Raw genomic sequence first — 18,133 nt, 5'->3', positions numbered from 1 at the left:
AAGACGTGCGGGTTTGTAGGTCAATTGTCCCCTGTGAATTGCACTATAAATTGCCCCTCATGTGAATTATGGAACTTGTGTGTAACAGAGATGGATGGATGGTATGGACCCAGTGGGCCGAATGGTCTATTTTCATGCTGTACTAAAGGAAATTAAATCTGAGATTAATTTAAATCAGTATATGGAAGGAATAGTGCGTTCTGGTCTCGCTAAACTCCCTCTACTGGTGCCACAGTGTATTACATTTAGTAATGTTACATCCTCTACACCTGCCCAGCTAAAGCTTTACATTTGTTTTCTTTTTTTTCAGGAAATGGATCATAGCCTGAAAAACTTTGATTACCAAAGAGTAAATGGAACTAAGCCTCGTAAGCCGGTCACGGCAAATTCACTGAGGCTGAAAAAGTCCTCTTTCCCTAAAAAGAGGAGGAAGATTAGTCGGGTTGGCGTAAAGGGAAAAGGTAGGGAATTGGTTTATATTGTGCATTTGGGCGGCACGGTGGCGCAGCGGTAGAGTTGCTGCCTTGCAGCGAATGCAGCGCCGGAGGCCCGGGTTCGATCCCGACTACGGAGTTTGTACGTTCTCCCCTTGACCTGCCTGGGTTTTCTCTGAGATCTTTGGTTTCCTCCCACACTCCAAAGATGTACAGGTGTGTACAGTGTTGCTGTGCTAATTTTTTGTGGCGCCGGAGCTGTCATTGTTGCCGGAGCGGCCACTGTTAAATTCCCCGCTGTTTATTTTGGCTTTGTTTTAACCGAGGTGTCGGAGCGGTGCTCCGGTGAGCTCCTACAGGACTGTACCCCTGGGTGAGTCGGTTAATTGGCTCGGTAAATGTAAAAAATTTCCCTAGTGGCTACAGGATAGTGTTAATGTGCGGGGATCGCTGATCGGCGCGGACCCCGTGCGTCGAAAGGGCCTGTTTCCATGCTGTAACTCTAAACTAAAACCTAGAAATATATAAGAGAACTATGTTCTTTACACCACATGCTTTGTGTGCTGGAGGCTCTAAAGACCGCAGATGCTGGAATCTGGAACGGAGAGCGAACTAATGGAGGAGCTCAGCGGGTCGGGCAGCATCTGTGGAGGGAAACGGACAGTCGACATTTTGGGTTTGGGTTGGTAGAGGGGAGAGAGCTGCTGGAAAGAGGTGAGGGGAAGCGGGAGGGCAAGAGCTGGCAAGTGATATGTGGAAGCAGGTCAGGAGGTGCTGATGGGTCAGACAGGTGGGAGAGAGGAGGGTGGAGATAGCAGCCACGGCTGGAGGTGACAAGTGGAGACGACAAAAGGGCTGCTTATGATGTAATGTGGAACCAGGGAGAGGGATGGTGGAAAGATGAGGACAGGGAGGGGCGGAGAGGAATACCGAATAGAGGAGGTAGAGGCAGGAGATAGGCAGGAGGGGGACGTGGAAGAGGGAAAAGGAACCAGATCAAAGGAATAGTGAGGCCGGGGAGAGTGGAAAGAAAGCCGTGCATGGGAGTACCTGGGTACATCAGAAGGAGAAACAGTGGGGAGAGGAGGAGGGCAGAGGGGCAGGTGTGTACTTGAAATTGGGGAATGCAGTGTTCATGCTGTTGGGGTGTAGACTCCCCACACAATCCATGAGGTGCTGTTCTTCTGCTTTGTGTGTGGCCCAACTCTGGCAATGGAGGAGGCCCAGGACAGAGAGGTTGATATGGGAATGGGAAGGAGTTAAAATGGTCAGCGACCAGGAGCTTCAGCTGGGTTAGTTTGCGTTAGTTTAGTTTAGAGATACAGCGCGGAAACAGGCCCTTCAGCCCGCTAAGTCCCCGCACACTAACGCTATCCTGCACCCACCAGGGACAATTTACAATGATACCAAACCAATTAACCTGCAAACCTGCATGTCTTTGGAGTGTGGGAGGAAACCGGAGATCCTGGAAAAGCCCACACGGTCATGGGGAGAACTGCATACAGACAGCACCCTTGGTCGGGTTGGAACCCAGGTGGCTGGTGCTGTAAGACAGCAACTCTACCGCTGCGCCACCGTGCCGCCCTGAGACACGAAAGCCAAGTGTTTGGTGCAGAGGTCGCCTGGTCTGTGCTCGGTTTCAGCGAATATGCTTTACGTACAGCGGAATCACAGACACCAAGTGGTGAAGCAGTAGCCAAGCTGTGTGAGCTTTTGAAAAAGTGTCTTCATTTTGAAAACTCTTATCATCTCAAAATCTGCCATTTTTATCACAGCTTAACTTTATGCTGTGCCGGAACGGTGGCGCAGCGGCAGAGTTGCTGCCTTACAGCGAATGCAGCGCCGGAGACTCAGGTTCGATCCTGACTACGGGCGCCGTCTGTACGGAGTTTGTACGTTCTCCCCGTGACCTGCGTGGGTTTTCTCCGAGATCTTCGGTTTCCTCCCACACTCCAAAGACGTACAGGTATGTAGGTTAATTGGCTGGGCAAATGTTAAAAAAATTGTCCCTAGGGTGTAGGATAGTGTTAATGTGCGGGGATCGTTGGGCGGCGCGGACCTGGTGGGCCGAAGGGCCTGTTTCCGCGCTGTATCTCTAAATCTAAATCTATTAGATTATTTTTCCAGTGATATTGAACCTGCACTTTAAAGTGTATGCTTGAAAGAACATAGAACAAAAAAACAGTACAGCACAGGAACAGGCCATTCGGCTCACAATATCAATGCTGAACGTGGTGCCAAGACCTGCACGTGATCCATATCCCTCTATTCCCTGCGTATTTATATGCCTATCCAAACGTCTCTTAATCCACTATGGTATCTGCCTCAACCACCATCCCCTGCAGAACATTCCTGGTCCTCGCCACCCTCTGTGGGGAAAAAAATTGCCCCTTTAAACTCTCCCCCTCTCACTTTAAAACTATGCCCTCTAGTATTTGATATTTCCACACTGGGGGAAAAGATTCTGACTGTGTACTGGTTTTTCCGTCTGTATCTGTGATCTATCAGGAACATAATCTGGGCTTCCTCTTTACTCTCTCTCTCTCTGGGCCTGACCTGCCTGGCACACCCTCCACCTCTGCATTTCACAACTCCTGCATTCCTCTGTCCTGTGGATAAAAACATGAGAGGAATCGATTGGGCAGACTTGCCCAGAGTCGGGGAATCGAGAACCAGAGGGCATCGGTTTAAGGTGGAAGGGGAAAGATTTATGAGGAATCTGAGGGCTAGCTTTTTCACACAAAGGGTGGTGGGTGTATGGAACGAGCTGCCAGAGGAGGCAGTTGAGGGAGGGACTATTGCAACTTTCTAAGAAAAAAATTGGACAGGTACATGGATATCACAGGTTTGGGAGAAGATGGGACGAATGTAGATGGGACATGTTAGTCGGTGTGGGCAAGTTGGGCCGGAGGGCCTGTTTTTACACTGTATGACTCTATGTTCTCACTCTCTAACTGCTCCCATTCATGCAGAGACCAGATTTACACAACGATTTACTCATTTACCCAAAGTGCTGGAGTAACTTGGTTGATCATACTGCTTGGCCCGCTGACTTACTCCAGCATTTTGTGTCCTTTTTGTAAACCAGCATCTGTAGTTCCTTGTTTACAGTTTATCTCCTGGATCATCCTGGTTTCACCCTCTCAGAGGCATCTTCCTCGTGCTGCATTGCAAGCTCTTGCGTCTCCTTTTTATCTCAATGAAGGTTCTCCAGCATGAAATGCTGCTTTGCTTTCGCTTCCACAGATGCTCCATGACCGACTGAGTATTTTCAAGATTTTTATTTTTAGATTTCTAGCAGTTTTTAAAAAATGTTTTGTCCTGGCTTTTCAGTTCAGTTGTTACTGCTATTTCTGGCATTTTGTGTTGTGCTGGAACAGGGAGTATTACCAGTCATATTAGGTCTTTATCCTAATTATAGTGACTAGTGTAATGTAGAGTTTTGTGTTCAGTGATACTAATTATTAGGAATTTTGAGAAACAATTACACAAATCCCACGATTTGGACATGCAACCTCTTCCCTAATATGAGAATTCACATTTAGTATGTTTTGGGTTTAATATAAATGTAAGTGAACAGAGTAGATAGACACAAAATGCCGGAGTAACTCAGCGGCTCAGGCAGCATCTCTGGGGAGAAGGAATGGGTGACGTTTCGGGTCGAGACCGTTCTAAGGGTCTCGACCTGAAACGTCACCCATTCCTTCTCTCCAGAGATGCTGCCTGACCCGCTGAGTTACTCCAGCTTTTTGTGTCTATCCCTGGTTTAAACCAACATCTGCAGTTCCTACTCCTCAGGTTGACCAGTCTGACATGGAGAGGGTGGTGGGGGTTAAACGTCACCTATAATCAGAGGATGGTAAATCTGTGGAATTTATTGCCACTGATGGCTGTGGGGGCCAAGTCAATGGAGATTGACAGATTCTTGACTAGTACGGGTGTCCGGGGTTTATGGGGAGAAGGCAGGAGAATTCATTTGAGAGGGAGAGATAGATCAGCAGGGTAAACTTGATGGGCCGAATGACCTCATTCTGCTCCGAGAACGTATGAACTATCCATTTTCTGCAGAGATGCTGCCTGACCCGCTGAGTTACTCCAGCATTTTGTGCCTAACTTAGTGCACCTTCTTATGGAAATCCTTTCTCTAAAACCTGGTGTGCTGTTTGATGATTTGTCCAGGCCCAGTATGTTTGTTTGGGCCCAGTACTGCTTTACAAGTACGACACAAAGACCATGTCTGTGCAAATCTATTGAAGGGTCTCGACCCGAAACATCACCCATCTCTCTCTCTCTCTCTCCCTCTCTCCCTCTCTCCCTCTCTCCCTCTCTCCCTCTCCCCCTCTCCCCCTCTCCCCCTCTCTCCCTCTCCCCCTCTCCCCCTCTCCCCCTCTCCCCCTCTCCCCCTCTCCCCCTCTCCCCCTCTCCCCCTCTCCCCCTCTCCCCCTCTCCCCCTCTCCCCCTCTCTCCCTGTATCATATCTCTTCCTCTCTTCCTCCCAGGTTTAAAGGAAGAATATTCGATAATTGGTTCATCTGAAACCTGTCTGGGCCAATATACTTTGCATGGGTGAGCTTTGGGTGAGACCGAGACAGTAATTGCAAGATGAATGTGAATGAAAGGATAAAACAACATCAGAATATTCCCTATGTCTTTCCACTTGAATAATGCTTCGCTGGCGATGTTTATGTTTGAAACCAAGGAGGAAATTCGTTAAAGAACAGCTGGTGTTGATAATTATCTGACGGTCCAAAGTTTACTAACAGAAACACAGGAGCTGGCTGGAAAGCCCGGCATGGATCTGTTTCCACATGGCCATTCACAGCTCCAGTTAAGGTCAATGCACACTCACTCTGCCTTGGTGAGATGAGACACCAGATTGTTTTCACACACTCGCAGTGAGACAAGCGGGGCTAAGTCTCGCAACCTTTCAACGTCATGCTTTGAATCGTTCGGGCGGCACAAGAGGAGGCGCAGCGGTAGAGTTGCCGTCTCGCAGCGACAGAGAGGGAAAAATGAATTGCTACACACATCTGTCTTGATAGCTGGTATCTCAAATTGAATCGAATGCCCTCGTCTACTGATAGGTTTGGGTTTGGTGCAGATGTGGTCATCTATGTCGAGCTGACCAATTAACATTTTGTAAAAGCAGGTCAAACGGTGGGCTTTACGTCTGTCTAGGAGAGTGTTCCACCCCAATGTATTTAGAAGTTGGGTAACACTCTCTTCTCTCTCTCATAGGTATTTGTAACAAAACGAGCTGCCTGTCTTTGGGCACGTTCGATGGAAGAACTGTTTTTATTTGTGTATGGATCCCATGCTGCAACTGCGTAGTCCAAGTGTGGTCTAACACGGGTGAAGTAAAACCTCTCCTTGATAGAAGTTGAACAATGATAAAAGTTGCGTCTCAGACCGTTTAGGACACCTGTTGCTTTCACCGTTGAATGATGAGTCTGACCATTCCAACGTAGATCGTTCTGTAATTTGATGCCAAAATACTTGGTCTGTTCAGTCTAGTCATGGCGAGCGAGGTACAGGGACAATAAAACAACTCTTGCTTGCAGCAGCAAAACAGGTAAGTAGACTTGGACAATACACAAAGACAAATTATATTGAAATCATTCATAATTCACAATAATAAGACTGCAAAGCAAAACAAAGCATTAGTGCAAAAGACAGGAAGAAGGACCAGTTCACAGTAGTGCAAGAGCCCATGGAGTTACACTACTGTGGTAGGATTAGACACAAAAAACTGGAGTAACTCAGCGGGTCAGGCAGCATCTCTGGAGAAAGACCCTTCAAACTGAGAGTCAGGAGAGGGATGCAGAAGGCACATCGAACCAATGAATGAAAGATATGCAAAAATCAACGATGATCAAGGAGAGGTGGAGCCCACAATGGTTCATTGTTGGCTATGGGGTAGGTGAGAACGAGTGATACAAACAGTGAAACTCAGCAGGACAACAGTGAAACTGGTACGGTGACTAGGCAGGGGGGGGGGGGGGGGGGGACCGAGAGAGAGTGGGGGGGGGGGGGAATGCAAGGCTTACTTGAAGTTAGAGAAATCAATTTCATACCGCTGGGGTGTAAGCTGCCCAAGTGAAATATGAGGAACTGTTCCTCCAATTTGCGTTTGGCCTCACTCTGACAATGGAGGAGGCCCAGGACAGAAAGGTCAGGGTTAAGGTTTAGTTAATTTTTCACACCTGAATGGCTGTGTGGTGAGGCTCTCTGTAATCGAAGATAGACACAAAATGCTGGATTAACTCAGCGGGACAGGCAGCGTCTCTGGAGAAAGGGAATAGGTAGCGGGCCTCGACCTGCAACGTCACCCATTCCTTTTCTCCAGAGATGCTGCCTGTCCCTCTGAGTTAATCCAGCATTTTGTGTCTATTAAGGTGTGATCACTGCCTAATTTATTGACGTTTCGGGTCTCGAGAGATGCTGCCTGTCCCGCTGAGTTACTCCAGTATTTTGAGTCTATCTTCGATTTAAACCAGCATCTGCAGTTCTTTCCTACACGGGTCTGTGTAATTGCCAAGTGTGCTGCTTGCCTGATCCAGAGAAGGCAGGGGAGGCCAATTCACTAGATGTTTTCAAGAGAGAGTTAGATTTAGCTCTTAGGGCTAACGGAATCAAGGGATATGGGTAGAAAGCAGGAACAGGGTACTGATTCTGGATGATCAGCCATGATCATATTGAATGGTGGTGCCGGCTCGAAGTGCCGAATGGCCTACTCCTGCACCTATTTTCTATGCTTCTATGTCCTAAACTGGGGTTCTCTGGCAGTGAGCCCTGTAGTGTGGATGTTGTAGGAATGTGCAAAGTATTACCATTGAATGTCAAGTGGAGACATTGCGGGCCGAAGGGCCTCTTACTGTGCAGTACTGTTCCTTGTTCTATATTCAATGCCCTTGGCTCATCGATGGAATGATGACAAAGATCAGAAGCTGCTGAATCCTCCAGTTCCATCACCACTATTTAGACAGCCTCGTGATGCCAGGGTCTGGCCAGTATTCCTACTTGCCTTTGGCATGTCATACATTTTTAATAAGCATCTCTGGTGTCCCTTTTCTCTTACTCATGGTTCCTCCTTCCACACACAGACAAATGATCCTAAAACTCTGAGCCTCTCCAGAAATTGACTGCTTCGTTATCCTGGCAGCCTCTTCTGCAATCTCGTTCCACAGGATGCACTTTATATCGGCTAATAATCAATCCTCTGGCTCCCATGTTTTCAGCTGGATGCTATGATTGTTTTAGGTTTACCTGTCTGATTTTGATAGGCCATCTGTTTGACCTCGTAGATATTACTCAGACAGTCAGGCAGCAGCTGTGATGATAAGAGTGGAAATCAGGCAGGGGAGATTCTGTCTGTGTCCCCCCCCCTAGAAATATGAGAACTGCAGGTGCTGGTTTATACCAAAGATAGACACAAAGTGCTGGAGTATCTCAGCGGGTCGGGCAGGTAAAAAAAGATGGGTGACATTTGGTTTAGTTTATGAAAGTATAAGAAAATAACTGCAGATGCTGGTACAAATCGATTTATTCACAAAATGCTGGAGTAACTCAGCAGGTCAGGCAGCATCTCGGGAGAGAAGGAATGGGTGACGTTTCGGGTCGAGACCCTTCTTCAGACTTTAGGTTTTGGTTTAGTTTAGTTTAATTTAGTTTAGTTTCACGTGTGTCGAGCGAGGTCCAGTGTAAAGCCATTGTTGCCCGCTATCCAGTCAGCGGAAAGACAATACTTGATTACGATCTAACCATCCACAGAGTACAGATGAAGGAAGGGTCTTGACCTGAAACGTCACCCATCCTACTTATCTCCAGAGATGCTGCTTGACCCGCTGAGTTACTCCAGCACTTTGACGGGCCCACTGATGCTGAAGAAAGCTCTGTTTAAACTTTGGATGAAACCTTTATTGTCACATGTGATATAAGTCACGGTGAAATTCTTTGCTTGAAATAATCACCATGAAGGGCGCTTACAAAGTAATTAACCCCCTCCCCACCCCCCCAACGCAAGTTCCCCCTTTGGTCTTCCACCCACGGCAGTCCCCCCACACTGCGTCCTCCTTACTTCCCTCCCTCGGCAGCGACGCCCTTACCTCGCCTGTCCGTCTCGTCTGTCGGTTGGCGCCATCACCGACCTCTTCACTGACGCTGCCAGGTCCTCCCGTGGTGCCGACCTGGGCCCCAGCCTCAAGCTCCGTCGGCCGCTCCACTGAACAGGGCCTATACGGCCAGGCTTCTCCATGGCCACCCGATCAGAACCGCGGCGGGGCCTCGCTAAAGGCCTCCCAAGCAGCGGCTCGACGGGAGGCCTTTGTGGCGTTCCCTGGCCAAGTTCAGATATTCATTGAATGCAAGATGATGGGGGGGAGGAGGGGGGGGGGGGGGGAAACGATGCAGGGAAATGGCGCTGAGGAGAATGATCAGCCAGTGAGTAAATGGGGAAGCAAGCACCGAAAGCAGAATGGCGTGCGTTTGCTTCTATTATTTATGATTCGGCGTGGCATAATTAGAGCTCTTTAATTGAAAAACTGGATTAATTGTTCAATAATGAGCAGGCCTGGTGGGTGGCATTGAAACCAGCCATGTGACTGGTTTGTAGTAAACAGTGGCTTTCTACTGTGCCACTGCACTGAAGTGGTTGACTATCACACATTCTAACAAAGCAAGCAGGGAATGAATGCTGGTGGCATGTGTTCCCTGGCAACCACTGCACAAACAGTCACTGATATATCAATAACTCCTCGATTAAGTTGCATTCCCTCACACTTGTTGCTCAAGCTCCATGTTTCCTGATTGTAGAGGAGTGGAGGTGTGTGGGGAGTAGGACAGAATAACGGAATGGGAACCAGGCCCTCCGGCCCACCGAGTCCGTGCCAACTGTCGATCACCCACTCACTCACACCAGGTCGAAGTTATCTCACTTTCTCATCCACTCCCTACACACACCAGGGGCAATTTATAGAGGCCAAGTAAGCTACAGGCCCACACTATTTGGGATGTGGGAGGAAACCGGAGCAATAGACAATAGGTGCAGGAGGAGGCCATTCGGCCCTTCGAGCCAGCACCGCCATTCAATGTGATCATGGCTGATCATTCTCAATCAGTACCCCGTTCCTGCCTTCTCCCCATACCCCCTGACTCCGCTATCCTTAAGAGCTCTATCCAGCTCTCTCTTGAATGCATTCAGAGAATTGGCCTCCACTGCCTTCTGAGGCAGAGAATTCCACTGATTCACAACTCTCTGACTGAAAAGGTTTTTCCTCATCTCAGTTCTAAATGGCCTACCCCTTATTCTTAAACTGTGGCCCCTTGTCTGGACTCCCCAAACATTGGGAACATGTTTCCTGCCTCTAAAGTGTCCAACCCCTTAATAATCTTAAACGTTTCGATAAGATCTACTCTCATCCTTCTAAATTCCAGTGTATACAAGCCTAGTCGCTCCAGTCTTTCAACATATGATAGTCCCGCCATTTCCGGGAATTAACCTAGTAAACCTACGCTGCACGCCCTCAATAGCAAGAATATCCTTCCTCAAATTTGGAGACCAAATTCGGAGCACTCGGAGAAAATGTGGGAACTCCACACAGACGGCACCCGAGGTCAGGATGGAACCCGGGTTTCTGGTGCTGTGAGGCAGCAGCTCTCCCACTGTGATGCTATTGTACCAGCTGTCTAAAATGATTTGGCCCCATTCGTAGTATTGTGTACACACTACAGGAAGGATGTGGTGGATTCGGAGAGGGTACAGAAGAGATTCACCGGGATGTGGTCTGGATTGGAGTGGAGGACAAACTGACTTTGTTTTCTCGAGCGTGTCAGGGACTGAGGGGAAACCTGTGAAATATATAAAAATGATGAGAGGCACAGCTGGGTGGCGGGAATGTCAAACAGGAGAGGGCATAGATGTACGGTGAGAGGGGGAATGTGAAAAGGAGAAAGAGGCGTCACCAGTGGATAAGGTGGTTCACAAGTACAGAAATTCATCAGAAATTGAGCGCTTGTCACCACCTGTATCTGTCCTGCTGGACTCCTCTTCTTCTTTCGTGTCCATCACCCATGTTTCAAATGTTGACATCGCTGTCATCGTCCGTCCTGAAGAGAGCGCAAGCTTCCGGCGACAATCAGCGGGAACCATCACTTGTTGCAATAGATGATGGAGGTTCCAGAATTAGCTCAGGACACTTCCAGTTTCCAGCCCCGCGATGTGGACACTTCTGCTACGGGGCCCTCCTGCTGGACAAAAGCCCTTTGGTTAACGTACTACCACACGGGAAGGGAGGCAAGAGTCCTCCAACTGCCACACCTGCGTGGAACACAGAGTGTGTAGGAAGGAACTGCAGGTGCAGATTTAAACCAAAGATAGACACGACATGCTGGAGTAACCCAGCCGGACTGGCAGCATCCACTCCTGCTCTCCAGACATGCTGCCTGTTCTGCTGAGTTACTCCAGCATGTCCTGTCTATCTTTGGAACACAAAGTGCTGGAGCAACTCGACAGGTCAGGCAGTATCTCTGGAGGACATGTATAGGCGATGTTTCAGGCCGGGACCTTTCTTCGTGACTACTGCACCTTTAGTTTAGAGATACAGCGCGGAAACAGGCCCTTCGGCCCACCCGAGTTCAAGCCGACCAGCGATCCCCGCACATTAACGCTAACCTATGCGCTCTAGGGACAATTTTACATTCACACCAAGCCAATTAACCTACTAACCTGCATGTCTTTGGAGTGTGGGAGGAAACTGAAGGTCTTGGAGAAAACCCACGCAGGTCACGGGGAGAACGTACAAACTCCGTACAGACAGCACCCGTTGTCAGGATCGAACCTGGGTCTCTGGCGCTGTAAGGCAGTAGTAGCTCTACTACTATGCCACCATGCCACCCAAGTGTTAGCTAAGATTTCAGTCAGCGGAGAGTTGTCCTCTCTGATATCTCTTGACTTCAATGTTGGTCATGTGCCTTAATGTTGAGGCAGCTGTTTGTGCTTCATCTCTTTGGTTAGGAGATCTAGGGCTGAGATTTCCTGGTGTGGCACAAAATGAACCCGAGAGAGCCAGTTATTGGTGAATGCATGACCATGGATAGGAAAGGTTCAAAGGTTTAGGAGTACAAAGAAGTACTCCTCGACCCGAAACGTCACACATTCCTTTTCTCCAGAGATGCTGCCTGACCCGCTGAGTTACTCTGGCATTTTGTGTCTATCTTTAGTGTAAACCAGCATCTGCAGTGCCTTTCTACACGTAGGTTTTGAGGGATATGGACCAAATGCGGGCAAATGAGACTAGCTTAGAAGGGGCATCTTGGTCAGCATGGATGAGTTGGGCCGAAGGGCCTGTTTCTGTGTTGTATGACTATGGCTATAAATAGCAGAACTATTGAGCCCTTATGTCATTGGCTGTAGACTAATATATATGTAATGTAGACTAATATGAAAGTCCCCTGACTCTCAGTCTGAAGAAGGGTCTCGACTCAATATGTCACCTATTCCTTTTCCCCAGAGATCATGTCTGACCCGCTGAGTTACTCCAGCTTTTTGTGTCTGTCTTCGACTAATATCTGGCTATTGATCTGAATGTATTTTGAGGAAGGACATTCTTGCTATTGAGGGAGTGCAGCGTAGGTGCACTGGGTGCAATGGCGGGACTGTCGTATGTTGAAAGAGTGGAGCGACTGGGCTTGTATACACTAGAATTTAGAAGGATGAGAGGGGATCTTATTGAAACATATAAGATTATTAAGGGATTGGACAGGAAAGGACTAGAGGCAGGAAATATGTTCCCAATGTTGAGGGAGTCCAGAACCAGGGGCCCCAATTTAACAATAAGATGCAAGCCATTTAGAACAGAGATGAGGAAAAACTTTTTCACTCAGAGAGATGTAAATCTGTGGAATTCTCTGCCGCAGAAGGCAGTGGAGGCCAATTCCCTGGATGCTTTCAAGAGAGAGCTAGATCGAGCTCTTAATGATAGCGGAGTCAGGGGGTATGGGGAGAAGGCAGGAACGGGGGTACTGATTGTGGATGATCAGCCGTGATGGCGGTGCTAGCTCGAAGGGCCGAATGGCCTACTCCTGCACCTATTGTCTATTGTGTATTGTATTTGACCATTTGAAAGACATGACGTGCCCACACAGCCAATGCAAGTGTTACCGCCGCACGTTTTAAAGAAAATTGCCACCTATCAGTGACACCGTGCAGATTTCTAACATTTTGTTCAATTGTTTTGTTTTTATCTCTGTTGAAGCGTGGGGGACAAAGAACTTTTGTAAAGCCCACGTGTCATTGTTTAGTAGGTATCTGTTGCAATCGCAGTTCTTGCAGTGTTCCTTACTCGGAACATTGGTGCGGAGGTCAGATCATGCCCTGTTGAAATGCAATCCAATCCCTTCCCAACCAGTTCAGTGAGAACGAGAATCTTTCTCCTTCTCTGGAAAGGGGTCATTAATTTTATTTGCTTTTGTGCTTGGGCCACGAGGCGTCCGGAGCAGGAATGGGTGGCTGCTGGTGCCGAGTTTAAACCTTGGACGACTGCAGCAGCTTTGAAGCCGTAAGTGGCCGCTCCGTTTCGGGGTTTTGGAGCTGCTCTCCTGTCGGACACCGGCGTGCATTGTAAGATCATTCCTCACTGCCAGCGACGGACCAGCTAACGCTGGGAAAAGGCGTCATTCAAAACGGCCGCGCAGCCAATGGGAACAATTGCTTATTCTCATCGCTATGGTCACGAGAGTGGCCCCCGTTCAAAGCAAAGGCGGTTAGCAGTGAGAGCCTGCTCCCACCCACCAACCATGCTCGATACTGTACTTCTAACGGCTTCTTGAGTTACTGTTTTGAAACATCGGGGATTCAAGTTACAGCAGTGAGTTTGGCTTTAACAAACAATGGAGCACGCCCGTGGCAGCATCCACCGAGTTTCCTTTTGCAACAGATTTTCCAGTGTTCTGGACTCGTTTTACCTCACGACGTTTGGTAAGGCACAAACATCTTTTTTGTACATTCTGTGGATACGTGAAGGAGTGAGGCTTTAAGTATTGTCTGTGCTCACCAGCCATGGACCACGTGAGCATTGTGCAAACCCACATTTCCAGGCACCTAGTTTAGATTTTTCTTTTCCATCGCGTTTTGAAGCATTTGCAGTGAAGCTGGGTATTGTAGAGGAGATTTAAAGATAATTATCTTTTCTGTCATGCAAGTTTCTATATCACGGAAAATGGAAGGTCAAATTCTTTATAGCGTTTTACTTTGTTTTTTTAAGTTACTTTTATAATTGTAACGAGAACCACAGGTCATAGGTTTATGGTGCCGAGGGCAAGATTTAATGGGAAACTGAGGGGTGACTTTTTTTACACAAAGGGTGGTGGCTGTATGGAACGAGCTGGCGGAGGAGGTAGTTGAGGCAGGTAGTCTTGCAACGTTTAAGAAACATTTAGACAGGTACATGGATTGGATGCTTAGAGGGACATGGGCCAAATGCAGGCTGGTGGAACTAGAGTAGATGGGACATGTTGGACGGCGTGGGCAAATTGGTCCGAAGGGCTTGTTTCCATGCTGCGTGACTCTATGGTACGAGATTCAGACTGTGCTACGATATACATTTATGTAGGAATGTAAAATATGATAGTTTAGTTTAGAGAGACAGCGTGGAAACAGCCCCTTCGGCCCATCGAGTCCGCGCTGACCACCGATCAGCTGACATGCAAGCTTGCAGGTTAATGGGCCTCTGTAAAGTTGTCCCTCATTCTATCCCACACACACACTGGGAACAATTTACAGAGGCCAATTAACCTGCAACCCTGCACGTCTTTAGAATGTGGGGGGAAACCGGAGCACCCAAAAAACTCCACGTGGTTACAGGGAGAACTTTGTACAGACAGCACCCGCCGTCAGGGTGGAACCTGGGTCTCTGGCGCTGTCAGGTAGCATAACGCCACTGTAATAGACTATCCAAAATATAGTTTAGTAATGCCCTTAAGAAAGATTTTAGTTTCATAGAGCCGTAAAACATGGAAACAAGCTCTTCAAGCTATGAAGTCTGTGGCACCCATCAACCATATGTTTACACTAATTTTACATTTATTATTTTAATAATTAATAATATTGATACCTTCAATTATGAAATAAATGATTTTAATTTTTGAAATACATTAGAAATGGGGAAAAAAAGTCCCATTATTTTTATAGTTTATTGTTTGTAAAAATACGTATGCCTGAAGTTGATTCTTCGGTCTTTAAGTTTAAGGCCATTTAGAACGGAGATGCGGAAGAACTTTTTCACTCAGAGAGTTATGAAGCTGTGGAATTCTCTGCTTCAGAAGGCAGTGGAGGTCAATTCTCTGGATGCTTTCAAGAGAGAGCTCTTAATGATAGCTTTAGATAGAGCTCTTAACGATAGCTGAGTCAGGGGATATGGGGAGCAGGCAGGAACGGGGTACTGATTGTGGATGATCAGCCATGATCACGGTGAATGGCGGTGCTGGCTCGAAGGGCCGAATGGCCTACTCCTGCACCTATTGTCTATTGTCTAGAATGCTTCACCAATGTGCTGATATGATTATACATGGAGACAAAATGCTGGAGTAACTCAGCGGGACAGGCAGCATCTCTGAATAGAAAGAATGGGTGACGTTTCGGGTCGAGACCCTTCTTCAGACTGAGAGCCAGGGGAGAGGGAAACACAGAGATGTGGAAGGGTAAGGTGTGAAAACGAGACATCAAAGGGGATAAAGCTCAAGGAAAATGTAGAATAGATCATTGTTAGCTGGGGGAAGATGACAACGAAGCATCCAAAGATAAAATCTAATCACGAGGACAGTCAGTCCGGTCGGAGTACCAGGATAGGGGAGGGATGGAGAGAGAGAGAGGAAAAGCAAGTTACTTGAAGTTGGAGAAGTCAATATTCATATTACTGGGCTGTAAGCTGTCCAAGCGAAATATGAGGTGCTGTTCGTCCACTTTGCGTTTAGCCTCACTCTGACAATGGAGGAGACCTAGGATAGAAAGGTCAGTGTGGGATCGGGAGGGGGAGTTAAAGTGCTTGGCGACCGGGAGATCATGTAGGTTTAGGTGGACTGAGCGGAGGTGTTCAGCGAAACAATCGCCGAGCCTGCGCTTGGACTCGCCGATACACAGGAGTCCACACCTGGAATAGCGGATACAGTAGATGAGGCTGGAGGAGGTGCAAGTGAACCTCTGCCTCACCTGAAAGGACTGTACGTGATCAGCAATGTGCCTGGTATATCCCGACAGCTGACATTTCCACTGGAGCCATGTTATCAATCCTATTGCTTTGCTGGAGGTGAGGGGAATGCCTTAATGTTTGGGCTTTTCAAAGAGTGTAATATTGAGAATGTATCTTGATTTAGGTTTACTTCAGAGATACTGCTCCGAAACAGGCTCTGAGCTGAGGCCCAGGCAGTCTGCAATGACCAGTGATCCCCGCACATTAACACTCCCATACACTAGGGACAATTTTTGCATTCAGAGCAAGCCGATTAACCTACAAACCTGTACGTCTTTGGAGTGTAGGAGGAAACTGAAGTTCTCAGAGCAAACCTATGCAGGTCACGGGGAGAACGAACAAACTCCGCACAGGCAGCACCCGTAGTCAGGATCAAACCCAGGTCACTGGCGCTGCAAGGCAGCAACTCTACCGCTGCGCCACCGCGCCAAAGTGAAATGTTCTTCGCTGATTAATCTCCTGTAATTCTCATGTCGCCCGTCTCTGCTTGTGATTATTGTGACACATTTAAATCTCACACCTTTCAGTGTCGTGTTACATCCATCTATTTTCTTGCTACTTTATCAACTTCAAGCAAGTCGCAGTGCGGGAAATCACCACTCCTTGGTTAGCGCGCCGCAAAAAGCTTCTCGCTGTACCTCGATACACATGACAATAATAAACTAAACTACACTAGATCCAACAAGGGCGCAGCGGTAGAGTCGCTGCATTACAGCGCCAGAGACCCGGGTTTGATCCTGACCTCAGGTGCTGTCTCTACGAAGTTTGCACGTTCTCCCCGGGACCTGTGTGGGTTTTCTACGGGTGCATTGGTTTCTTCACTCACCACAAAGACGCGCAGGTATGTCGGTTAAAGACGCACAGGTATGTCGATTAAAGACGCTCAGGTATGTCGGTTAAAGACGCTCAGGTATGTCGGTTAAAGACGTGCAGGTATGTCGATTAAAGACGCACAGGTATGTCGGTTAAAGACGCTTAGGTATGTCGGTTAAAGACGCACAGGTATGTCGGTTAAAGACGTGCAGGTATGTCGGTTAAAGACGCACAGTTATGTCGGTTAAAGACGCGCAGGTATGTCGATTAAAGACGCACAGGTATGTCGGTTAAAGACGCTTAGGTATGTCGGTTAAAGACGCACAGGTATGTCGGTTAAAGACGTGCAGGTATGTCGATTAAAGACGCACAGGTATGTCGATTAAAGACGCACAGGTATGTCGGTTAAAGACGCACAGGTATGTCGGTTAATTGGCTTCGGTAAAATTGCAAATGTTCCCTGGTGTTTAGGATTGTGTCACAGCGCCAGAGACCCGGGTTCGATCCTGACCTCGGGTGCTGTCTGTGTGGAGGTTGCGTGTTCCGGCTTCCTCCCACCTCCAAAAGATGTGCAGGTTTGTAGGTTAATTGACCTTCTGTAAACTGCCCCCTGGTGTAGTGGGGAATGGGTGACAAAGTGGGATAACACGGAACTTGGGTGAACGGGTGATCGATGGTCGGTGTGGGCCGAAGGGCCTGTTTCCAAGCTGCATCTTTAAACTGAACGAACCATGGCAGCAGCAGAATGATATCCTATCACAATATGTGATCCTAAGCTGGTGAAACTTTCATTCTCGTGTTATTATTATCCATCCAGGAATACTTCAAGGTTCATCATGAAGTTTAGGAGAATGAGCCAAATGTGTTTAATATGGTTCTACGTTGTGAAGTAGACCTCAGAGATGCGACGTGCAGGCCCACACGTGGACACGTCCTGACGTCCATCAACCAGGTCCCAACTATGGGTTAAATTGCACCCCACTGCCTTGTGGGTAAGGCTCAGGAGAGCCAAAGGCACTGTAGCTGGAGTCCCTGGAGACGGTCGGCTGATCCCTCATGCGTCCGCCTTCCGGCAACTCCTGCAGCCGAGCAGGCCCCAGACGTAGCAGCCACGCCGTTCCTCTGGAATCAGCCTATCAGGTTGAGAGGGGAATGCAGATGCTGGGCACGTTTGTATTCCCATTTACCTGCCCAGGCTCAGCGGCCAAATCAAATGGAGAGGACACTTCATCCTTGCTGGGCACAGGGAGATGTAACGACAGATGAAAAATCCCTCTCTCCAAGCAGGACAACGCCAAGCCCCACCATCATCTCCCGCTGATGGACGGATGCCAGTACTTTGTTAAACTTGAATGCAGAGATATAAACATGTATAAACAGGGATATAAATAACTGGAGAGCAGTCCTGAGCTACCATCTACCTCATTGGAGACCCTCTGACTATCTGTACTCTGACTTTCCCTTACACCCAACGTTACTCCCTTCACCATATATCTGTAGACGGCTTGGTTGTAATCATGTACTGTCATTCCACCTACTGGTTAGCAAGCAACAGAAGCTTTTCACTGTACCTCGGCACACGTGACAACAGTGCACCACTGAAAGGGTACATGTGACACTAAACTGAACTGAACTAGTGTTTGT

The 18,133-nt window shown here is 48.0% G+C and overlaps 1 protein-coding gene across 1 annotated transcript in view; it reads left to right on the top strand.

The window, feature by feature from the left end:
* Positions 1 to 313: 313 nt before the first annotated feature.
* LOC144608223 (regulator of G-protein signaling 3-like) overlaps positions 314 to 18,133 on the top strand; it is a 235,762-nt gene continuing 217,942 nt past the window's right edge. Inside the window, exon 1 of the mRNA XM_078425800.1 lies at positions 314 to 461. Within this exon, the coding sequence (XP_078281926.1) occupies positions 314 to 461 (148 nt within the window). The remainder of the gene's footprint in view (positions 462 to 18,133) is intronic.

This window comes from Rhinoraja longicauda, chromosome 31, assembly GCF_053455715.1.
Source record: "Rhinoraja longicauda isolate Sanriku21f chromosome 31, sRhiLon1.1, whole genome shotgun sequence".
In the NCBI taxonomy this organism is placed as follows: domain Eukaryota; kingdom Metazoa; phylum Chordata; class Chondrichthyes; order Rajiformes; family Arhynchobatidae; genus Rhinoraja; species Rhinoraja longicauda.
This window is presented reverse-complemented; position numbering and strand designations above follow the sequence as displayed.